General features: G+C 45.8%; 1 protein-coding gene across 2 annotated transcripts in view; it reads right to left on the bottom strand.

Annotated features, from left to right (window-relative positions):
* Positions 1-23,611, bottom strand: part of PRRG1 (proline rich and Gla domain 1) — a 45,767-nt gene extending 22,156 nt beyond the window's left edge. Inside the window, exons 1-2 of one of the 2 annotated variants that reach the window (XM_074994708.1) lie at positions 23,501-23,611; positions 340-387 (exon numbers count right to left, since the gene is read on the bottom strand). In XM_074994708.1, coding sequence (XP_074850809.1) covers positions 340-349 — 10 coding nt within the window. In that variant the 5' untranslated portion in view covers positions 350-387; positions 23,501-23,611. Of the gene's footprint in view, positions 1-339; positions 388-23,043; positions 23,111-23,500 lie in introns of those variants that run through there. The other variant, XM_074994716.1, reaches the window with a different exon arrangement.
* Positions 23,612-24,337: the final 726 nt, after the last annotated feature.

Raw genomic sequence — 24,337 nt, 5'->3', positions numbered from 1 at the left:
ATATATTTTATACATGTCAGGACCACTTGTACCTAAGCCACTACTAATTTGTAGTTCTGTTACCGGTTCCTCTATCTGTTAAGATGGATTCTAATGTAGACAGTTCATTATACCAGTCTATGGCAGAAATATAATAGGATTATTACCCTTCAATTCTAAGCAGAAAGGAAACTTCCTTTGAACAAGAACCACTTTATCAAGACAAAAATCAACATTCCAAAAAGCTATTAGCTGAAGACAAGTTCTGATACTCTTTGTTCTGGAGTTTAATAAAGTCCCCATTTGAACAGAATAACTATACAAATATCTGTGCTCACCATTACTTAAGCAAACACTTACCAATACCCATGGTTATCACTGCACTGACAGAGAACTGACAAATGGTGTCTGTAAAAAAGGGAAAAAAAAACTACTGTCAATTTTGTAAAGAATGATTAACTGGCAAACACTCCTCTGAGCACAAAAAGTTTTGTGCTTCCTCTTTTAAGGGACCCCATGAGATAATGAATGACCAGAGGTTGGGGGGGAGGGTCTCTCAGTGGGGCTGACAGCCATCATAGGCCCAGAGGAAAGTGGGAGACCCAGCTCATGGTGAGGCAAAGAGCAGAAGGGGCAGGGCCAATGGCAGTTGCCTTTAACGTTGCTGGCCCCTTCCCCACACTCCCACCCACAGCCACACATAGCAGCAAACCATGGCACTTCAAAGGGCTCTAGAGCACCTGCCACTGCGCCAGGGCAACTGCCCTTTTGCCCCCAACACCCTTGTCCCCCTGTTGGCAGGCATGGGTCTGTCGAAAACTCCCACACAGGTACGGGGTACCTACAGGCACCCTTCAGATAAGTTCCATTGTAGGAGAAAGCAAAAGTCTCCAGCTCTCGTGTGCTAGGTCCAAACATCTAACCTGGAATACACATCTGCCATTTAAAGGAGAACACCACTTGAAATTAATGCTATGCTGAGACAAAGAACGCTTATCACCTACTCAGAGCTCTTTTTTGACTAAGAACATTACATCATTGCTCATTAGGTACATTCAAAACCATAAAAAAGACGACTTGCATCCTACGGAATCTGAATCTACCACAGATAAATACATTAACACAAGAGTTTGTGGCTCCTGTTGTTTATCAATACACTTTCTATTTCGGTCTTCTACCATTTTAAAACCAACTATAGCATTGGCAATATAGTTCATATAAATCAAGAAAAAGCAATGATTTCAAAAGTATCAGAGAGGTAGCCGTGTTAATCTGTATCTATAAGGTGCCACAGGACTTCTTGTTGTTTTCGATGATTTCAAAAAGTTACTTTTCTAGAGCCTCAAAATTTACACACACAGCAGCCGAAGATATACGTAGCTGGAGTTCACTGAATCTAGAAATACTTTTTCCGCTAAAAAATTAATTTAGCGGAGAAGAGAAGTGAGATCTATTTAATGCCCAAAATAGTTTCTATTTGTATTATAACTTAGTCCCAGAATTTGTTAAGTTTAACACTGAAACACAAATGTCTGTTCCCATAATGCTGGAGTGTAATACATACCTGAAATATGGGAGCAACTGAAGCATATCTGAATCTTTCATACAACTGACAAAATAGATGGTAGAACTGTAACAACACCTGGTTGTCAGCTAGTGACAACTGCCATCAGTCAATAAGCGTGTTGAACAACTCATTGGCAGCCACCTATCCTTGAGGATCATTGCTGTTGTACATCCTAGTACCTACGTGGACATGGCTCTCTTAGCAATGCACATCTAAGAGAAGCTTGAGGAGCTTGTCAGGCATACTAGTGCATACAGGCAGAGCCAAAAGAGAGACTATCAAAAGAGTCAAACACAGCTTTTACATCAAATAAGTCCACATACACCTCACCCTTCCTGTGTCAAAACTCTTGGGCTTGGTGGTTTCCAACTCCCTCACTAATCTTAGGCTGCTGGGGGGAACAGGGCAGGAGGGAGAGAGGGTGAATGTTGCAGGCATTTGGTGCTATGCACCACACATCATATATATTATTTTTGCTGTGTCTCTCTGGCAAGTTTCTACCATGTTTCCTCCCCACAACTAACCACACTGTGCCAACCCCTTCCCTGGCCAGTGCAGGGCCCAGCCCAGCCCCCCAACAAAGCCCACACCGTATCAGCCTCTCATCACCCAGTCCCCCCCAGTAGAGCCCCTGCACTGCAGTGGGACAGCGACAGCCCCAGTCCCAGCCCCTTCCCTAGCCAGTGTATGGCCTGGCCCAGCCCCGCTAATGAAGGCTTCCCCCATACCACACCACACCAGCCCCAACCCCTCTTGCAGCCAGTGCGGGGCTGGGCCCCCAATGGAACCCGTCCCATACATTTTGGATGTGTTTTACAAGTTTCTGTCTAGAACTTTCTTCCAGGCCTATTTCCACTTGCAAGCTGAGCTGCAACCGGGCTACTAGTAAAATATTACTCACACTAAAACCCAGAACACGCCTTCATTAAATAAGGGCTTCACAGTTTTTGGAGCTTCACATAAAACATAGATTTGCTGTTAGGAACATATTCAACTGAAAACTATTCATGTCTCTACTCTTGTCAAATCGCACGCCCATGGCAGGACTCTGCGAGACATGTTGGAGAGGTGCCAGTGAGACCATTATTAACAACGGCTACTTGTTGGTGGCTATAGCGAAAATGAAGTTGAAAGCAACTCAAAGCAAGTCAGGTAGACGTACAGCTGGGCGATGCTGCTGTCAAAATGGAAAACCAGGCTGAAATCTACAAACACAAATACATTAACCACTTGTGAGACTGTTGGCAGTCTTCTAATATGGACGCTGCCAACAAAGTGTTGGGAAAAAAAGCACCTCAGCCCTCATCTTCAATGGATTTTATTCAAAAGATCCCAGAAATCAAAGAAACACATGTGGCTTGCTAAAAAAGGAGCAATCAAGAACACAGACCTCCCCCAATGTCTTGTGCAACTCAACTTAAAGCAGGACCATGAAATGTTTTGGGCAAGTAAGTCTCAATTGGTGGAAACTGCATTGGCCAGAAATTACTACAGTATCACTGCCAGACCACCTATTTCCATTTCAGGTAAACTGCTCTGAGTTTGCTAAGCCCCGTGAGCGGTGAACTCACCACACATTGGATAGGGAAAGGTGAACTCTGCATTGTGCGCAAAAGCCACACCCACACTTCCCTACTGGACATGCTCCAGATGTGGTAACAACAGTATAAGAAGGAGTAGTCCAGCTCAGTCAGCGCTGACCACTAGACAGGAAGGATGTTTGCTCCTTGCTGGCTCCCACCCAGGAGCAGCTGGAATCCCAGACTGTGGAAACTAGAGGGACCAAGCCCCAAGCAGATGTCACACTACCTCTGGACACCCCAGGGAGGTCTGAGCAACAGGGAAGTGCACAGGCTGAGGAACCTGGAGAGCCCGAAGAAAGAGACACAGCCACAAGCATCATAGTAGGACACCGTACAGGGGATGAGTGAGGTCAGCCATTCCCCTGATGATAGTGTGTTGTGGATGGATCCCTGCTAAGTGGCAGCACACTCACCACTGGGACTCCCTAGCCAATGCCATTCACCCAGCATGGGTGGTGGTCCACATGCCCTACCTGGCCCCAAGGCCATACAGTCCTGGCCTCCAAAGGACAATTCTATTGATTCTGGCTGTTCGACGTCTTTCCCTTCCTCCCGCACGTGGAAACCCAGATAGCTCTGTTGTCTCTGGCCAATAGGCCCTGCTGCCCTGCAACCCCCAGGTATGCCTGTTGATCATGTCTGTGAGGCCTCAATGTCCTGCAAGCCCAGGGCTTCTCTATTGAGTCTGGCCAATAGGCATCACTGCTCAGCAGAGAGAGGATACCCTATTGACATGAATCATAGAACCCTACCATCCGGCAGAACAGGGTGATAATAAAGACTCTGGCTATTGGGTATTACTGCCCTGAGGCTCTGAATAATTCTATTGCTTCCATGCCATCTACAGCAAAATGGATTTATATGCCCACCATATACAAGTTCTTTTCCCTCGGTGATACCAAATGCACATAAACCAGATCTTAACTCAACTTACAAAACAGAGAACATCAAAGACCAGGACAGCCATGGAAAATATATGGTCGGCCAGCTATTCAGCAAAGAAATGTTTCTAACTTATTTAGAGAGCAAACCTAACTGGTCTACATGACAGAGCATCTGGGCAGAGAGAGTCTGGTCTGCAGGACGCTGGACTAGTCATACAGGCTGAACCACTCTAATCCAGAACTCTGGATGTTCTCCCTCCTATCTTGGTTAGCTCAGACATTCTTTCTTCCTGGGTATTGACCTATTTGCTTATGTTATTTAGCACAAAAGTTCTGTTTTCAGCCGATAAGTGATTTAGCAGCCTAATTCTAGGATCCGAAAACAAGGGCTCCCTTCAAATGTTAATTACTCATGTCATGCTAGGACTCAGTTACTTTCCATTTATTCTTTTTTTTTTTTTAATAGTAATTAACACTCATTTCATTTGCATTATATTCCTGGTTTTGTGTTCTTTTTTGTTAAGCCCATTACCAGCAGCATATTCCCAAAACTGCAGTGGTTTTAGTCATTTATATGACCATTAAAAGACGGCTCAGGTACAAGCCAGGGTATTCAAGCTCACCTCCACTGGCACAGCCCACTGAGGTGTCTGCACTGCCTGAACACTATTATCCCCATTTGCTTGTACCTCTGCTGTTAATTAGAGAAATGGGTGCCAAGTGCTCTGTCTTCCTGTCTGTCAAAAAAGTGGTGTTAATGGACAAGGGAAGTACGTGTGTAAAGAGATTGGTCACCAGTGATTCCCATTTGGTGTTGGGTGTTGTCAGTTTTTGCATTCTCTCAACCTGAGTCAAAGAGGCAAGGTTCAGTCAAAATCCATCTAAGCTCCCCGGCATGATATTTTGCCCTCCAAACAGTTGTAGTCAAGAGCACATACTAGCTGCGTCTACACGTGCACGCTACTTCGAAGTAGCGGCACCAACTTCGAAATAGCGCCCGTCGCATCTACACGCGTCGGGCGCTATTTCGAAGTTAACTTCGACGTTAGGCGGCGAGACGTCGAAGTCGCTAACCTCATGAGGAGATAGGAATAGCGCCCTACTTCGATGTTCAACGTCGAAGTAGGGACCGTGTAGACGATCCGCGTCCTGCAACGTCGAAATTGCTGGGTCCTCCATGGCGGCCATCAGCTGGGGGGTTGAGAGATGCTCTCTCTCCAGCCCCTGCGGGGCTCTATGGTCACCGTGGGCAGCAGCCCTTAGCCCAGGGCTTCTGGCTGCTTCTGCGGCAGCTGGGGATCTATGCTGCAGGCACAGGGTCTGCAACCAGTTGTCAGCTCTGTGTATCTTGTGTTGTTTAGTGCAACTGTGTCTGGGAGGGGCCCTTTAAGGGAGCGGCTTGCTGTTGAGTCCGCCCTGTGACCCTGTCTGCAGCTGTGCCTGGCATCCCTATTTCGATGTGTGCTACTTTGACGTGTAGACGTTCCCTCGCTGCGCCTATTTCGATGTTGGGCTGAGCAACGTCGAAGTTGAACATCGACGTTGCTGGCCCTGGAGGACGTGTAGACGTTATTCATCGAAATAGACTATTTCGATGTCGCAACATCGAAATAAGCTATTTCGATGTTGGCTGCACGTGTAGACGTAGCCACTGTGTCCCCAAGCCATGCCACCAAAACAGCATTTAACTGCAGCCCCACCAACCATTTGGGTCTACAGAAGTACAATTGTTTTCACTTAGAAAATCCCCAGACTTTTTTGTATGCAACAGATCATGACTCCTAAAACTAGTACACTCTGGTTCAGCAGGAGCAGACTGCTCCTGGACCAGAGAGCCCTGGCAGGAGGGCAAGCCAGAGCCAGCATTCCTGGAAGCCCCACAGAGCACGGGCCAGTGTCAGAGAGCTGGCGGCAGCAAGCCACCACTGGAGGGATAGTGGCCAGGGTGCATTAACCTGTGGGACAGCAAAATCCCTGGTCTAGGACCACTCAGGTCCCAAGGGTGCCAGATGAGGGAGGTTCAACCTGTATATCTTCTAGTTTCATTTAAAATCCCTGGCCTCGTTCATATGCCCTGCCTTTCAAAGGCGTCTTTTTATGCTACAATAAAAACTGTGTTTTACTACAGGTGCTTTTCTGGAATATTAACCAGCATTTCTGATATTCTCCCATACAAATCTTACAACTAGTAATGAGGACTAGTATACTGCTCAGGAGGTTGCGCAATTGTACATTTGGCACCCTGTTTTTACGCAAAAGAGGCAGAAGACAAGAAAGCAAGCTGATATTAGGGATTTGTTCAAAAAGGCAGCTTCCATGGTGTGGCATGATGTCATTACAGATTCAGCCTTATCTCATACACCTTCTACATTTACAGTAGTAACCGCTGCTGATAATGATGACCATGAGGCATTGCAAGATCCTGAAGTGCTTTCTGACTCAAAGAAAGATTAAACTCACATTCAGTATAGTTTTAGTGTTGGGTATTTACTTATTTGGATGTATGCCATGCGCTGCCCATAATAATGTATGATGTCATAAGAACCTATTGTATAGAAAACAGTAATTGTATACACCTAAATGATTAAAGAAGCCAACCACTCTTCAGTGTAGTACTTACTGGATTGACGAGTACCTGTAAACTATTTTATACTTTATTTTTTGTATTCTAATTCTTTGAAAATTGATATTCCATCAGTAAATGTACCTTAACTGGAATATTGAATAACTGGCACTTCCCATTCCCGCACATCATGCTGGAAAAAGCCAAACTTTTACTCTGTTATAGACCCATACTTTTAAACCATACAGCCCTCTCCACAATTGTCCATTTTGGCTTGTAGATACCATCCAAATGCACCCTAGTAGCTCTCTCATAGCTAACAAAACCCCAGTGTTTGACAAGACAAGTTTTTAAAAAGGAAATCAGTTTTGTTTAATTTCAAATGGTGGTTTGTAGAATCAGCCACACATATGTTCATGTTGGTTTTGAGGGTGTTTCTGAAGCACTTTTTCACCGCTCCCCCCTTCATCCTTTGGCCATGGCTCAGTTGTGAGAACATGACCTAGTTCAAGAGTTTATAGTCTGGCATTCAAAAAACATGCCCAGCTCAATGAAGTTGGTGGTTAACAATGATAGTATCAATGCTGGGAGCGTGGGCATGGTACATAATGCAGATGTTAGTGCATCAGTTATCAAATGACTATGAAACTCATGGAGGTACCATTGATGATCTTTCAAGAGCCTTCAAGTGCCTACTGTATGTGACCCAGGTTTCAGTACTGCACAAGAGAGCAGGGATAACAGTAACCTGGTAAACAGGAAGTTTAATTTTGTTCTTGATGTCACGATCAAAGAAGTTTTCTCAAAACATCCAGAAGTTGAAGTACTATACTGATCAGGAAATTCAGCACTGCCACTAACGTCAGCTTTCTGGGACAGACTGTTGCAGAGGCAGGGTCTCTGTTTATCTTGATGGTGGGAGCAGGATCCTGGTGTTTTGGAGCCTGATAGTTAAGCACTTTAGTTTTCTTGGTGTGGTCTGAAGCTATGTCTACATGGTGAATGCTATTTCAGGATACAGTGGGTATCCTGAAATAGCTGTCAGCATTTAAAAAAATCCACACATTTTCTTGAAACAGTTTAAGAGAGAACAGGTACACTATTCCAGCATCCCTGTAGAGGGATGCCTTGAAATAGCACTTTATTTCAGCATGTGGCACCGTTTAGACAGTGCCACATCCTGAAATAGCCTATTTTGAAATTGCCTCAAAGTAAGCTATGCAATTTGCATAGCACAAGTTGCATATCTTATTTCAAGGTTAGGCCGTTGCGTAGACACAGCCTGAGTGAACTAGTTGGTGGTAGGCCTCAGAGAAGGCGGAAACTGTTTTTTGAAAATCTCCCTTTGTGTGGAGGCACAGGGCAGTCATCTGCTTATTGAAGTTCCATGACTGATTTAGTAATAGTTTAGCTTGGATTGGAGGTGATTTGAGGTTGAACCTCTTGCTATCCATTCTGGACTGGATACCAAGCTTGGAGGGGAGCTTGTCAGTGATGAAGAGGATGACAGCAAAGAAAAGGGAGAAGAGGTTTGGCGTAATGACACTGCCTTGCCTGACTCCTGCCCTGACTAAAAAGGAGTGAGTTTCACTTTCACTCATGACAAGTGTCATGAATAGGTTGCTGTGGAAGAGTCAGTGAACAGCAATATATTTTAGCAGGCAGCCAAATGTGACTGTCAGGGATTTTTCATCCCTCAGGCATAATTGTCCCCGTGGGCCAGGGGAAACAAGCCTTGGGCCTTTAATATCGTTACAGGGGCAGGTAGACTCTAAAAGGTACATAGGCTGCCAGTTAGCAGCCCCCTGTAATGGTCACTCTGTGTCAGTTGGTTTTACCGGTAACCTGAACTCACAGACATTTCAAAATCATGGATTTAAAATTCAGGCTCCTCATTGGACAAAGGTGAGGCAGCTTCTAGAGAAGGACCTGTTTGAAAGCAGGACCTTCAGAACGTCCGTATGTAAATAGACTCATGAATAATGCATAAGATCAGGGAATATAAGGCAGCGCCACACAGCGCTCAAGGCACTTGGTACCAGCTGCCTCTGAGGCGAAGACTTTTTGAAGAGCTCCTGCCTTTTTGAAGATTCCCTGAAGCAATTCCACCTCCGCCCAGCAGGGTCCACCCTGCTGAGGTACTAGCTGAATCACTCACACTAAAAGAGCTTAGGCAGCAGCTCTGAGGTAAATTGGGTGAAGGGCGAACTGGCCTCACCCTTAGGGTGAGGTACTGCGCTCTCGCTCATTAGTACCCAGAGCCTGTCAAATCACTGCGGCACCCCCGACCTCGCCGCCGACAAGCAGCTCAAAGGTGAATTTGGTGTGTGTCGAACTGGCTTCACCCTTAGGGTGGAGTACTGCGCACACATCAGTTGAAGCCTAGAGCCTGCCACCTTCGCAGCACCTACGCTCTTGCTGCTCGTCGCTTTGATTCTTCTTCACCGGACGTGACCAACGCACTCAACTAGACTACCGGACTGGACCCTTACACCTGATTGGACACGTAAAACCCCCTCTACACCCTGAAACACTAACTCTAAAACCTAATTCGGGCTGTGTAGGGGGATTTAACAGACTGTGGCTCAGGTTGCAGTTTTACTGGATCAACTAAGAGCCATAACCCGGAGTTAAAATTATTTGCTCCGAGCTGTGCAATTGATTAATAAGCCCATAGTTAAAGCCGTGTTAGTTAACTGTTATTGCTAAGGTTTCTCTTCTTCCTCCTAACCTTCCCTCTTTCTCTCTTCAATTCCCACTGGGAAATCCGTCATATATTATCTCAGCTGGGAGGAAACCTTGATAGGCTGGACCTCAAGGTTTTCCAATAGGGTGGCTCATCTAGCCATCCAGAGCATATAGGGGTAAAAAGCTAATTTATCTTCCCTAGCTCGGAGAAGAACTCACTTCAAAACTCATTAAGTCTCTTTACCTTTTTGTTTTATACGAAAAGTCTCTCACAAACTCCTTCCATGGAACTCTTGTTGGTGTTTAGTGTAAGTGTTTAGAATATAATTAGACGTAGTTAAGTTAGTGAATAGTCCTATAAGTTTAGTTTACGTACTGCGTTGTTTGTTTGTAAGTTGCTGTTAATAAATATAATCATCATTTTATTCAATCTTCCTCTCCTCGTCTCACCCTTGCCTTTAATGAGCGAGCCAGCTCCTGACCTACCGGGAATTAGCATCTCCGCAGCCTCTCCCCTCTAGCACAACGCTGGTCTCTAGGCCCCCTGCCGGAGGTGGGTGGGGTTAGCCTGCTGAGGAGCGGAGCGGCCTTTGCCTGTTGGCGGGCTTCTGCCGTCTCTTCTTTGCCCTCGTCTGAGGCCCCGTGGGGATCCGGACGGAACGCTGGTGCGGGGTCAGCGGGGGGTTTGTTGCCCGCGATTCTGCCCGCACTGACAGTGACAAGAATATTTCAGAGCGCCTCATTTTTGACAGAACTGATTGTTTTCATTAGCTCAATGTTCAAAGGTTTATGTTGTTTACAAACATATGTTACGTTGTCTCTGAAGTAGGCAAGCAGTGAAGATCATGTTGGTGATACCTCAAGATGGGCTAAATCTGCATTGTGATTCTTCAAGGATTTCCTCAGCAAAGGGGAGAAACCTTCTGGAAAATTCTGGTGAGTATCTTTCCACAGGTGGACAACAGGGTGATTCCCTGACAGATTTTACGTTGCTATTTGTCTTCTCTATTGAAGATAGTCACAATCACCGCATTCCTAAGGTCAGCTGAGATTTCTTCTGAATTCCAGATCTTGCAGATTAGTGCATGAAGATGGTGATTCAGTTCTGTCTCCTCTGTTTTTGAAGATCTGGGCATAGATTTTGTCAGGTCCCGATGTCTTATTGTTCTTCCTCTATATAATGTCTTTTCTTTCCTCAAAGAGTGTTGGTGATTCTAGGCTTGTCCTGGATGAGATGTGAGGGATTAAGTCAAAGATGCTTTCCTCAAGATCCCAGTCATGATTCAGGAGATCTTCAAGAGCATTCCTACCACCGTACAGTGACAGATTTGTTGTTGCACAATAGCTTTCTGAAGTCTCCCAAAAGCCACTGCATCTAGTAGTTCTGCACTAAACACCAGGTATTTGGAGTATAACTTGAGCTTGCATTCACTTTGTTACATTAATACAGTAAAGCAATGGTACACCCACATCTTGAATACCATGTGTGGATATCGTCATCCATCTAAAAAAAATATCGAAATTGGAAAAGATTCACAAAAGGGCAACAATTAAAAGGGGCATGGAACAGCTTCTGTTCAAGGACAATTTAATAAGACTGGGAGTTTTCCAGCTTGGAAAAGAGATGACTACAAAGTCATGACTGGTGTGGAGAAAGTAAATAAGGGAGTGTTATTTACTCCATACCATAACACAAAAATTAAGGGGCACCAAATGAACTAACAGGCAGATGGTTTAAATCAAACAAAAGAAGTATTTCTTTACACTATACATAATCTGTCAAACTCTTTACCAGAGGATGCTATGAAGGCCAAGACTGTAAAACACAGTTCAAGAAAGAACTAGTCAAATTCATGGAGGATAGATCCACCAATGGCTCTTAGCCAGGACGGCCAAGGATGGCATTCCCTAGCCCGTGTTTGCCAGAAGGTGGGAATGAGCAACAGGGGATGGATCTCTTGCTGCGTTCATTCCCTCTAGGGCATCTGTTACTGGACACAGCTGGAAAAAAAATATTGGGACTAGATGGACCTTTGGTCTGACCCAGTATGGCCTTTCTTACATACTTAGCACAGTGTGACGTGTAGGCACAACCACAATACCATCAAGATCTGCAACTGTTTAGAAAAAAATATCACAGATGAGGAGCAAGTTTGCATGCGTTCAGCCAGTGATCCCTCTAACTTTTCACATACTTTGGCAGAATGAATTTTGTTTTGTACACCAAGGCATGTATGAATGTGAAACCACAAATGGAAACATATGATGCCTGCAATGGCTGCTCTGCTAATCAGCTGGGCAGCACCTAAATCTCCCCTGGGCAGCTGCCCAAACTCTCATCTTAAAGGGAGCACTGATTCTAGCATGGAATCTAAAACACTTGCACTTAAACTGAGGCAATATGAGCAGTTCAGTTATAGACTTCCATCCTCTAGTATAGAGAAGCTGATTCATTTAACAAGAGAAGCACGCTCACTATGCCTACTGGTATGACACAGAATACTGTAACCAAAGAGAACCTTGAAAGATCAGAGTCCACTCCCCCGCACTCACGGCAAGACGAAAACACCATCTCTGACAGCTGTTTGTGAAACCAGTTCTTAAAAATCTTCAACAATGCAGAGTCTACAACCTCCCTAGGCAATTTATTACAGTAATTAACCACCCTGACATCCAGCAGTTAGGAAAGTTCTCCTAATGTCCAACCTAAACCTCCCTTGCTGTACCTTAAGCCCACTGCTTCTAATCCTATCATCAGATGTTAAGGACAATAATTTATCTCCCTCTTCCTCTTAATAACTTTTTAGGTACTTGACTGATAGGGGACAAGATGACAACTTTCTTCTCTTCCTAGCAGAGACAAACCCATTTCTTTCAATCTTCCCTCATAAGTCTAGACCTTTAATCATTGTCCTTTAATCAAGGTCCTCTCTGGACCTTCTCCAATTTGTCCACGTTTCCTGAAATGTGGCACCCAGAAATGGACACAACACTCCAGTTGCGGCCTAATCAGCGCACAGTAGAGTGGAAGAATTACTTCTCGTGTCTTACTTACAACACTCTTAATGCATCCCAGAATCATGTTTGCTTTTTGAAACAGTGTCACACTGTTGACTCATATTTAGCTTATTGTCCACTATGCCCCCTAGAACCCTCCTGCAGTACTCCTTCCTAGGCTGTCACTTCCCACTGTGCAGGTGTGCAATGGTTTGTTCTTTCCTAAGTGGCGTACTTGGCATTTGTCCTTATTGAACTTAATCCTGTTTACCTCAGGACTTGTCTCCAGTTTGTATAGGTCATTTTGAATTCTAATCCTACCCTCCAAAGCACTTGTACTCCGCCTCAGTTTAGTGCCATCTGCAAGTTTTAAGTGTATTTCCATGCCATTATCTAAATCGTTGAAGAAGATACGGAACAAAACCAATCCTTGCAGAACCCCACGTTATGCCATTCCAATATGACTATGAACCATTCATAACTACTCTCTGGTAAGGTTTATCCAAATAGCTACGCACACTCCTTACAGTAGCCCCATATAGGTTGTACTTCCATAGTTTATTTATAACATGGTTCCCCAAACTGGGAGACGTGCCCCCCCGGGGATCCGTGAAGAAATTCTGTGGGGGGGTGGTGCAAGGCGACCCAGCCATCCCTCCTACCCCCCCAAACCATTTCCCTGAACCAAAGACAGAGCCGGCCTTTGCTTCCAGCTCTCAGCCCCTGCCATTTTATGTGGGTGACCCGGCACAGCTGCTATAAAAAGCAGGCAGCCAGCGAAGACCCACGTGGAGCTCGCTGCCTTCTGCAAAAGTGAGTAAGCGTGGGTTTAGGGGGTGGGTAAGAGGAGGAGGATAGGGTTAGATGGGGCCTGGGCGTGCCTGTTTCAGGGGATGAGGTAAGAGCGGGGGCTGGTGGTGCCTGGCTTTGTGGGAGGGAGAGGTCTGGGCAGGCGGCTCTTAGGGCTTGTGGGGCTCGGGCAGCCAGCTGGCTTTTAGGACTTGCAGGGCTTGGGCAGCTGACCCCAGCATTGTGGGGCTCAGGTGGTGTCGGACTTGGGTAGCTGGCCCCAGCAGCATGGGCAGCTGTTCCTGGCAGCACAGGCCTCCGCCTGGCAGGTGGGATGGCTCGTCCCAGCAGCACAGGGCTTGGGCTGGCAGGAGGGCGATTGGCCCCACAAGTCTGAGGCTCGGGCAGCTGGAAATGGCAGGCGGGCAGCTTTCTCTAGCACCACATGGCTTGGGCTGGTGGGTGGATGGCTGGCCATGGCAGCACGGGGCTCGGGTGGCTCAGGATGACAGGAGGGTGGCTGGCCCTGGTAGCACAGGGCTTGGGTGGGCAGCTCGGGTAGCTGGCCTGCAGCTGGGGTAGGTGGCTGGTGGGCAGGCGGCTGGTCCCGGCAGCACAGGGCTAGGGTGATCGGTGGGTGGGCGGGCAGCAGGCAGCTGACCCCAGCAGCTGGTGGGCGGGCGAGTGGGTGGGTGGCTGACCCAGGTGGCACGGGGCTCGGGCAGATGGCTCTAGCAGCGCAGATCTCAGGCAGGGGGGTGGCTGGCGTGGGCAGCTCTGGCAGCTGGCATGGGGCTCAGGTACCTGGCCAGGTGGGGCTGCACCAGGCACCTGCAAGGGGCCAAGAAAAACTATGTGCACTCTTTTTTAATTTTAAATAACATGTTTATATCAAGTTTTTGTGTTTATTTTAAATTACAAATTGAATTTTTCGTTAAAAGGGGGGTTGGATGATGGTAAAGAAGAGGTGGTGGGGCTTGAGGGTTTCTCAAAAAAACAAAAGGGGGGTGTGATGCCGAAAAGTTTGGGAACCTCTGATCTATCAGAAGGTCATGTGCGACTGTAGCAAATGTTTTACTAAGTTGAGGTATACTGCATCTACCACTTCCTTTTTATCTCCCAAGGCTTGTTATTATATGAAGTTTAAAATACCAAGACATGTGAAGGTTAAAATGCTAAGAGCATTACTTTTATTTAGACTAGTCACCCATGATCTGAAGCCTTGCAGCATCTGGAATTTTGAACTAATGTCTCAACCTGAAAACTGATCCCTTTCTAATAACACAATTAACTCTACAATAACATGCTTGGCTTTCTGTAGCAATGAACCACTTTCATCACCCAAGTCATTACGGATATAAAATGACTGCCAGCACATCTTGGTCATTTCCATTGTGTTCAAAGAGGGCTCACAGTTCTAGGAGGACTGTGAAAGTACAAGACAGAAAAACTAGACACACTATTTAAATAATATCTTAAGAATATTTAGCTGCCACAGCTTAAACGAGGAATGCACTTTAGGCAGCCAGCTGCCTCCACTCCACAGCCCATGCATTCCTGATCTCCTCATAGAGCTTAATAAAGAGAAGTTACCTATTTTGGCTGAAATTTAACTTGGAAACCAAGTGTCTGGTTTCAAGAAGATAAGTAATTTGTGTCCATTTCCAAGTTTAGACAGTTATATACAATACTACGAAAGTTATTAGAATTCTAAAAATGGAACCACGTGGCAAGGTTTTTAAATTATAACAGACTGCCAAATCTGTTATTCCAATTCTTGCAGCTGGGTATAGTTTAAATGAGTATTCCAACAGTGAGGAGTGGGGTGAAGGGGAAGAAACGCTTCAACCACCATGAAAAACAGTATCCTCTTTACAGAGGTTTCCGTTTCATATCTGAAGTGACTATTGAAGTTTAATATATGTATTTTCTGTGAATATAAAAACATGGAAAGAAATAGCCAGTGTGAAGATGTAAACCATTTACAGAGAACCCAGGCTGCTATAGTGTTACAGAATAGTTTAAAAAGAAAAAAACTGAATATACCACTCATACAATAAAAGCTTTATTATCTAGCATCGCCAGGAAAAGCGGGGCTGGTGGAGGGGGAATGCTGGGATCAGCAAACCCCACAGCATGCCACTTAACCAAATGTGCTGGTTATCTGGGTGCCAGATAACTGAGCTTTTACTGTAATTACCTTTAAAAAAAAACATAGCAGTCAACAGTGTTTTAGACTCACCAAAATTACTTGCTAAATTTAACACTGCAGTGAAATTAATTTGAAAAAGTCATTAAACTTGAAAGTCTCTCTCAAACACATGGGTAAGAGACATTTCTAGCTACTATGACAATTATAGCTGACTTGAAAAAATGCAATCAAAAGTGAAAAGTGTATGAACAAACATCAGTTTCTCCAAAATTTAAGTTTTCACTGTTAGAAAAAAAAATGCCTATCTAATAATTTGATTGCAAAGAAAGGCTCCTAAATGTGAACAAAAAGTAGAGACTCATATACTGTTGCCTTATTAAAACTATGAACTATTCTACTCCTGTTGTTGCTGCTCACAGCCTTGCCAAGCAACAGCACAGTGAAATCAGCAAGACTAGTCAATTTCACAACTGTCATTCAGTAAGGAACACACAATATTAAGTGATCAGTTGGATCAAAGAGAGCCCTGTGGGACTGTCGCTTGATGGGCTGAGCCCACTGCCTTCTGTGGCACCTTAACACACTGTGATTCTGAGCCAGAACTCTGGCCTCCCTCAGCAAAGGCCCAGAGTTGGGGGCTAAAGCTCACTTTAAAGACTAACAAAATAATTTATTATGCGATGAGCTTTCATGGGACAGACCCATTTCTTCAGACCATAGCCATACCAGAACAGACTCAATATTTAAGACACAGAGAACCAAAAATGGTAATCAAGGTTGATAAGTGAAAAAATCATTATCAAGGTGAGCAAATCAGAAAGCAGAGGGACAGAAGGAGGGGTGAGGAAGTCAAGAATTAGATAAAGCAAAGTATGTAAAAGAGTCCTTATAAGGAGCCAGATAATTGCCATCCTGGTTCAAATCACGTGTTAATGTGTCGAATTCAAATATAAAAGAGAGAGTTCAGCAGCCTCTCTTTCCAAAGTGTTGTGAAAATTCTTCTTCAGTAAGACGGAAACTTCCAGGTCATTAACAGAATGGCCCACTCCATTAAAATGCTAGCTGACAGGTTTGTGAATCAGAAGTGTTTTTATGTCTGTTTTATGCCCATTGATGCCTTGTCTAAGAGAAAAGATCCTACAGGATCTCTACCAAGCATTCTCGAAACTGCAATACACACCTGAGGAAGTGAAAAAACAGATCAACAGAGCCAGACATGTGCCACGAAGCCTCTTACTACAGAACAAGCCTAAGAGAGAAACCAACAGAACACTGCTAGCCATCACCTACAGTCCTCAGCTAAAACCTCTACAGCGCATCATCAGGGATTTACAACCCATCCTGGACAACGATCCCCCACTTTCACAGGCCTTGGGAGGCAGACTAGTCCTTGCCCACAGACAATCTGCCAACCTGAAGCAAATCCTAACCAGCAACTATACACCACACCACAGTCACTCTAACTCAGGGACCCACCCATGCAACAAACCTTGTTGCCAGCTCTGCCCACATATCTACACCAGCAACACCATTACAGGACCTAACCAGATCAGCCACACCATCGTGGGTTTATTCAGCTGCACATCTACCAATATAATTTATGCCATCATGTGCCAGCAATGCCCCTCTGCTATATACATCGGACAAACTGGACAGTCTCTATGTAAAAGAATAAACGCACACAAATCAGATATCAGAAATAGCAATATACAAAAACCCGTAGGAGAGCACTTCAATCTCCCAGGCCACACAGTAGCAGACTTAAAAGGAGCTATCCTACAGCAAAGAAATTTCAGGACCAGACTCCAAAAATAAATTTCTGAGCTACAATTCATCTGCAAATTCGACGCCCTCAGCTCTGGCTTAAACAAAGACTGTGAATGGCTGGCTAAATACAAAAGCAGCTTCCCCTCCCTTGGTGTTCACACCTCCAGATCAACTGCTGGTAGTAAGCCTCACCCTTGCTGACTGAGCTAACCTTGTTATCCCCACCCTTGCTCTGGCTTATTTATACCTGGCCCTGCAGATTTCCACGACTGGCATTTGATGAAGTGAGCCTGTGCTCACGAAAGCTCATGCTCAAAACTTTTATGTTAGTCTATAAGGTGCCACAGGACCCTTCATTGCTGTTACTTGTCTAAAGCCGTGTGTACACGTGCACGCTACTTCGAAGTAGCGGCACTAACTTCGAAATAGCGCCCGTCACGGCTACACGTGTTGGGCGCTATTTCGATGTTAACATTGACATTAAGCGGCGAGACGTCGAAGCCGCTAACCCCATGAGGGGATAGGAATAGCGCCCTACTTCGACGTTCAACGTCGAAGTAGGGACCGTGTAGTCATTGCGCGTCCTGCAACATCGAAATTGCGGGGTCCTCCATGGCGGCCATCAGCCGAGGGGTTGAGAGACGCTCACTCTCCAGCCCCTGCAGGGCTCTATGGTCACCGTGTGCAGCAGCCCTTAGCCCAGGGCTTCTGGCTGCTGCTGCTGCAGCTGGGGATCCATGCTGCAGGCACAGGGTCTGCAACCAGTTGTCGGCTCTGTGGATCTTGTGTTGTTTAGTGCAACTGTGTCTGGGAGGGGCCCTTTAAGGGAGCGGCTTGCTGTTGAGTCCGCCCTGTGACCCTGTCTGCAGCTGTGCCTGGCACCCTTATTTCGATGTGTGCTACTGTGGCGTGTAGATGTTCCCTCGCAGCGCCTATTTCGATGTGGTGCTGTGCAACGTCGATGTTGAACGTCTACGTTGCCAGCCCTGGAGGACGTGTAGACGTTATTCATCGAAATAGCCTATTTCGATGTCACTACATCGAAATAAGCTATTTCGATGTAGCGTTCACGTGTAGACGTAGCCAAAGAGAGTTTGAAGTCTGTCCAATATACAAAGCATGTGGACATTGTTGGCACATGATGGCATATATGATGTTAGTTGAGGAACATGAGAATGTGCCCGTGATTCTGTGAATAACCTGGTTAGGTCCAGTGATGGTATCTCCAGAATACATATGTGGACAAAGTTGGCAACGGGGCTTGTTGCAAGAGAAAGCTCCAGGATTGGTATTCTTGTGGTATAGTCCGTGGTTGTTGGTCAGAATCCTCATAGAATTGGGAGGTTGTCTGTAGAAGAGAACAGGCCTGTCACCTAGGGCCTTCTGGAGTGTGGAATCCTGATAAAGGACAGGCTGTAGGTCTTTAATAATGCGTTGCAGTGGTTTGAGTTTCAATCGCCTGATCAGTACCACACTCTACTGGAAACCCACTGACTGCTATACTTACCCACACACTTCTAGCTTTCATCCTGCACACACACAACTAGATCCATTGTTTACAGTCAAGTCCTTAGGTACAATAGCATTTGCTCTGATCCTACTAACAGAGACCAAAAACTACAAGATCTCTATCAAACATTCATAAACCTGAACTACCCACCAGAAGATATAAACAAACAAATTCACAGGGCCAGATGTCTACCTAGAGACCAACTACTCCAAGAAAGACCCAAAAAAGCCAAGAACAGAACACCACTGGTCATTACCTACAATCCCCAACTTCCTCCACCTCCTTCTGCCCCTCTGCTCTTTGATTTGCTTACCTTGATAATAATTTTGCTAATTTGTCAACTTGATTACTATTGTTGGTTCTCTGTGCCTTAACTATTGAGTCTGTTCTGGTATGGCTATGGTCTGAAAAAGCGGGTCTGTCCCACGAAAGCTCATCACCTAATAAATTATTTTGTTAGTCTTTGAAGTGCTACTGGACTGCTCTTTTGTTTTGATAGTTTATAGACTAGCATGACTCTGTGTTTGTTACTATATATTTTTGATTTTATGGGAGGAATTTATAATTTTTACTAGTAACTCAAGATTGTTGGATAGTAACAGAGAGGTAGCCATGTTAGTCTGTATCGTAACAAAACAAAAAAGCAGTCATGTAGAACTTTAAAGACTAACAAAATAATTTATTAGGTGATGAGCTTTCATGGAGCAGACCCCCTTGTTCAGATCTGGAGATTGTACTGCACTGGAAATGGCATGACAGTTTTACAACACAGAGATATAAAAAAAAAAATTGAAATAAAAACTGACAGATCAGATACATAGGATGGGGAAGGCAAAATGTGGGGAGGAGGGGAGAGAATTACTAACTGTAAGTGTCCTGTCTGAGATCACTATGAGTATCAAAGATGGGGAAGCTGTCTTGTAATACATAAGGTAGTTGCTACTTGGCCTTAATAGACATAGCAACTACCTTACACATTACAAAGAGAAATCCCCCATCTTTTCCTAGTGAGTTCAGACAGGACACTTATAGTCAGTAATTCTCTCCCCTCCTCCCCACCCTTTTACCTCCCCCCCCCCACTTCCTATGTATCTGATTTCCCAGTTTTTATTTCAATTTTTCCCCCCCAATATTATTGATTGTTACAGCATTACAGATAATTAGAGCCATGCCATCAAAAGTCAACTGGAAAGGGGAAAGGACCAAGCACACCTCGCACTAACTGGAAAGGGGAAAGGACCAAGCACACCTTGCAGTGAAAAGGAGTTTTATTTAACAAGGCTGATTAGCACACAATAAAGTGTAAACAAGGAAATGGCAAGGTATTGTTAGCTTAGATGTGAAAGGTTATAGTTACCAACATTTGACTTGAAGAAAAACAGCTGGCAGGGACAGCAGAAATTAGACATTCGGTCATTCAATCCATCCCTTGCCGGTGCTCTGTTGTTCTCCACACCACTGTTTTCAAATAGTTTATTTGGAACTTCAGGTGCAGCATGGAAGAGGCACAGAGATGGCTGTGGGAGGCCAAAGAGACTGCAGAAACACTAACTTAGGAGTGGATAGCATCTTGGAAGCCTTGGTTGAATAGTATTTCACTAAGCAGGGTGTGATTATGAGCATGAAAAGCAGAAGAGAACTCAAAAGAACAGAGTAGGGATTCTAACACTTGGCTGAGAAAAAATGAAGTATTTTACAAGTCAGACAACAACAGAATGGAGGCAGCAGAAGCCAGATTGCAGGGTGTCAAAACATTTACCACCACCCTAGGAACTCTGTATAATCTCAGTTAGTCAAAAGTGCTATTGCTAACTGTTGCCTAATTTCCTTGCTTCAAATTCAAACTCCATCCTTATGGAAAGAGCAAATGTATAGAATAGTGCTCACTTCACTCCAGTTCTCCTCTTTTAGCTCCTTCTCTCAATTCTTTTGCTCACCCAGACTCAATATTTGCCTCAACCCCCACCCTGTCAACAGCTTCTTGTAAAATCTGTCTCCCTCACCAGTCCCATGGGTTCTCATATCCATTTTTTTCCCAGTCAGACTGGATGTCTGCAACTGTTCTGAGTCTTAGTGTCTATCCACCTACAAGCTCCCCATCCCATTGACCTGCCATCCCTTATTTCCCTCTTCACTTCCACTCCCCCATCTCCTTGCCCTGCCAGCCCCAGTCATCACGCAACCTCAACTACCGGTCCCCATATCCCCCTCCTTGCTAGTCTCCAGTCCTTGAACCAATCAGCTTTCCGCACTAGTCCTGCTCTTACCACCTCTGCATTTGGATCTGGCAGCTTCTTCCTTCAGTTCACATGGGCCCATCATCAAGATATGTCAGAATACAGGATAATGTGCTCAGATCCAGAGACCCAGACCTGACCTGGCCTGGCCTGGAGCAGCCCTGAGCTGCACTTACAGGAAAAGTTCTGTTTAGCCCCTGCCTGAAGCATGCCCAGGGTGGACAGGATCTTCAGGGAATTTAGCTAAAAATCTTTAAAGTGTGAACTACACATAAGTTAACTGCAATTTTTCAAAGGCTAATAACTTGGTTAAACTTGGGTGGTTAACGGGGATGCCTATATGCAGAATTCTAACACAAAAGACACCTACATGCCGAATTTCAGGTCCCTGATCCACAGCATGAGGGCAGCTGAGCTATCTCAAACCAAAGGTCTCTTTTTAACATGGGCAGAACATATTCGCATTGCACCAATATTAATATTGTTTTGGTGCCAAGTTCAAGTCATGCTTTTTACTCAGGCTTTTATTGGTGTTTGAATTTCTGTGGCTATGTCTACACTAGCCATAAACTTCAAAATGGCCATGCAAATGGCCATTTCGAAGTTTACTAATGGAGCGCTGAAATATCTATTCAGCGCTTCACTACCATGCGGGCAGCCGCGGCGCTTCAAAATTGATGTGCCTCGCCGCCGCGCGGCTTGTCCAGACGGGGCTCCTTTTTGAAAGGACCCCGCCTACTTCGAAGTCCCCTTATTCCTATGAGCAGATGGGAATAAGGGGACTTCAAAGTAGGTGGGGTCCTTTCGAAAAGGAGCCCCGTCTGGACGAGCTGCGCGGCGGCGAGCTGCATCAATTTCAAAGTGCTGCGGCCGCCCGCATGCTAATGAAGCACTGAATATGCATTTCAGCACTTCATTAGTAAACTTCGAAATGGCCATTTGCATGGCCATTTTGAAGTTTTTGGCTAGTGTAGACACGGCCTGTGTGTGTATGATCCCTCTTTGAGATGCTTTGGTAGATTTTATGTCCTTTTGGAGTTTTATATTTTTAAATCTTTTTATATAAGTTTATATTTTTAAAACATTTTGTAAGCCACCTCCAATATTTGAAAGAGAGAGCCAGGGTAAAAATATTTTAAATAAATAAATAAACAAACTTATTCTTTCCCAGCCTGGTTAAATTAAAAAACAAAACTTCTTTTAAAAATAATACAACCTCAGGCAGAAACATAGGATGGAAAGTTTCCACCCAAACAATTAAAGTTCAGCAAGATTATAAACAACTGAAAATAGAGTCTTATACAGTAAACTCTTCTATATCTGGCAGCCCTGAAACCAAGAGGTTGCCAGACATTCAAATAGGCTGGATAATAGAGAGGTAGCACCTACCAATGCATAACACTAAACAAAACATGATTAAATATTAAGAAATGAACAAAGATGTATGCAGAGTACTTTATCAACAACAGTAGTATTGTACACTTAACTTACACTGTATTTATTTGTATTTACTTTCACCATACTGAACTTATGGAAAACATCACTAACATTTACTTATGGTTAAAATGCTGGTTATTTGAGAATTCTGGATAATAGACTGCCAGATACAAAAGAGTTTACTGTAATGGGAGGTGTTGGGCAACCTCAACAGGAGGATCCAGGAGACAGATGGACAGACACAGATTTTGAAGCTTCCTCACCAATCTCCAGCCACAGCTATTGGGTTGTACTCTTCTCTTAAATTTCCTGTTTTCCTAATAACCAGCTCTCTATAACTGAAAGAAGTACTGAAACTACAGTGACAGACCCAAACACTGGGATCTCAGTTTCAAAAAGGCCAATCCATAGTTATTTCTGTCCTAGGCTCAGCAAACATCCACAAAACAGTTCATAGTCACAAACACCCAACATCAGGTGACAATGAAGGCTGGGGGAAGAGAAGAGCTGAATGGACCTTTCTTTGTCACCTTCCCAGAGACAATTGCTGAACACAGAATGTGAGCAAAACACGCTCCCACCCCCACTTCTGTCACACCCGGCCACTGCCTGCAAAACAGACACCCCCTTTGTTGATTTCTGGCACAACGGGCCAAAAAGAAAAAAAAAGAAAAAAAAAAGGAATGGGACAAGAATCCCCCATAACGCTGCACCAGAAAGCCAGCCCACTGCGAGCTGCCTCCTCCAACACACCACACAGGGATCGCTCAGCTGACCAGAGCCCCGAAGAAACTCCCCCGGCCCTACCCCCTCAGGTCCTGGTGCCCAACACGCCAGAGGCGCGTGGTTCTTTGGCCAGCTGGGTGTGGCCAGCTGGTTAGAACACGAACTTTTGCAGAATAATGCGGCTAGTTCACGAGAGCGGCGACTGCTTCAGAGCGCGGTGGGCAGCAGGGCCCGAAGAGAAGGGCAGAAACACAGGCGGGGCCATCTCCGATCCTCCGGGGCGGCAGAGGACGCACTTGGAAGAACGGCTCAGCAAAAAAAAAAAAAAAAAACCGACCCCCCGCACCCCTGCCGCTCTCGTGCCCTGTAGCCCGCGCTGCACCCCCCGCCACGCCCGCAGCCTGGAGCCCGGCCCTGCGCTCCCCCCTCCCGCCGCTCCTGCACCCTGGAGCCCAGCGCTGCCCCCCGCCGCTCCCCGTACTCGCGCCCAGGTACCTCTCGCCTAACCTCCCGAAATCCCGGATCGATCCACCCCCCATTACCTCCTGCCCCCAGCGCCCCGCCAGCCTACCGCCCCCGCAACCCAGGGCGCCCGGCAGAGAGGCCTCCCAGAGCACAGACCTCACTCCGCTCCGGGGACGAAGCACGATCCACTCCGCCCGGCGGCAACCCCCTAGCCGGGCTCCCTGCTCCCGGGACGGCCTCTGCACACGCGCCGCGTCTCCCGCCGGCGGGGGCTGGGAGGGACGGAAGGCCGCGCACTGACAGGCTGAACTGGCTGCCCTGCCCCTCTGTGGAGCGGCACCCCGCCTCTGGCACGCGTTAAACCCTTTTATGTGGGCGTCAGTCTGCATCTGCCGTCCACCCTATCTGCTCTACCCTCTCCCGCGTGCTTTCCCCCTCACACGGCAGCCGGGCCACAGAGAGACAGGGAGGGGGATGGTGGCGCGGGAAAGGTTCACCCTGATGTAGCAGAACGGCCTTTGACCACCTTCAGCGTGATCAGACCTCCCCTGGCCAAATACAGGTCAGGGGCATGAGCTAGTGTCCCAGCCAAAACGGGACAGGCAGTCAGCTAATCCAGTTTTGTCCCCCCCCCCCCGCCCCCCGCAAGTATAACAAGGATGTGGATGTGCTGGTACAGGTTCAGCCGAGGGCAACGGAAATGATTAAGGGGCTGGAGCACAAGACGTGTGAGGAGAGGCTGAGGGATTTGGGCTTGTTCAGTTTACAGAAGAGAAGTCTAAGGGGTGATTTAATAGCAGCCTTCAACTTCCTGAAGGGGAGCTGGAAAGAGGAGGATGAGAAACTGTTCTCAGTGTTGTCAGATGGCAGAACAAGGAGCAATAGTCTGAAGTTAAAGAGGGAGAGATGTAGGTTGGATATTAGAAAAAAACTACTTCACCAGGAGGGCGATGAAGCATTGGAATGTGTTGCCTAGAGAGGCGGTGGAATCTC

The sequence above is a fragment of the Carettochelys insculpta genome, chromosome 1, assembly GCF_033958435.1.
Source record: "Carettochelys insculpta isolate YL-2023 chromosome 1, ASM3395843v1, whole genome shotgun sequence".
Taxonomy (NCBI): Eukaryota; Metazoa; Chordata; order Testudines; family Carettochelyidae; genus Carettochelys; species Carettochelys insculpta.
This window is presented reverse-complemented; position numbering and strand designations above follow the sequence as displayed.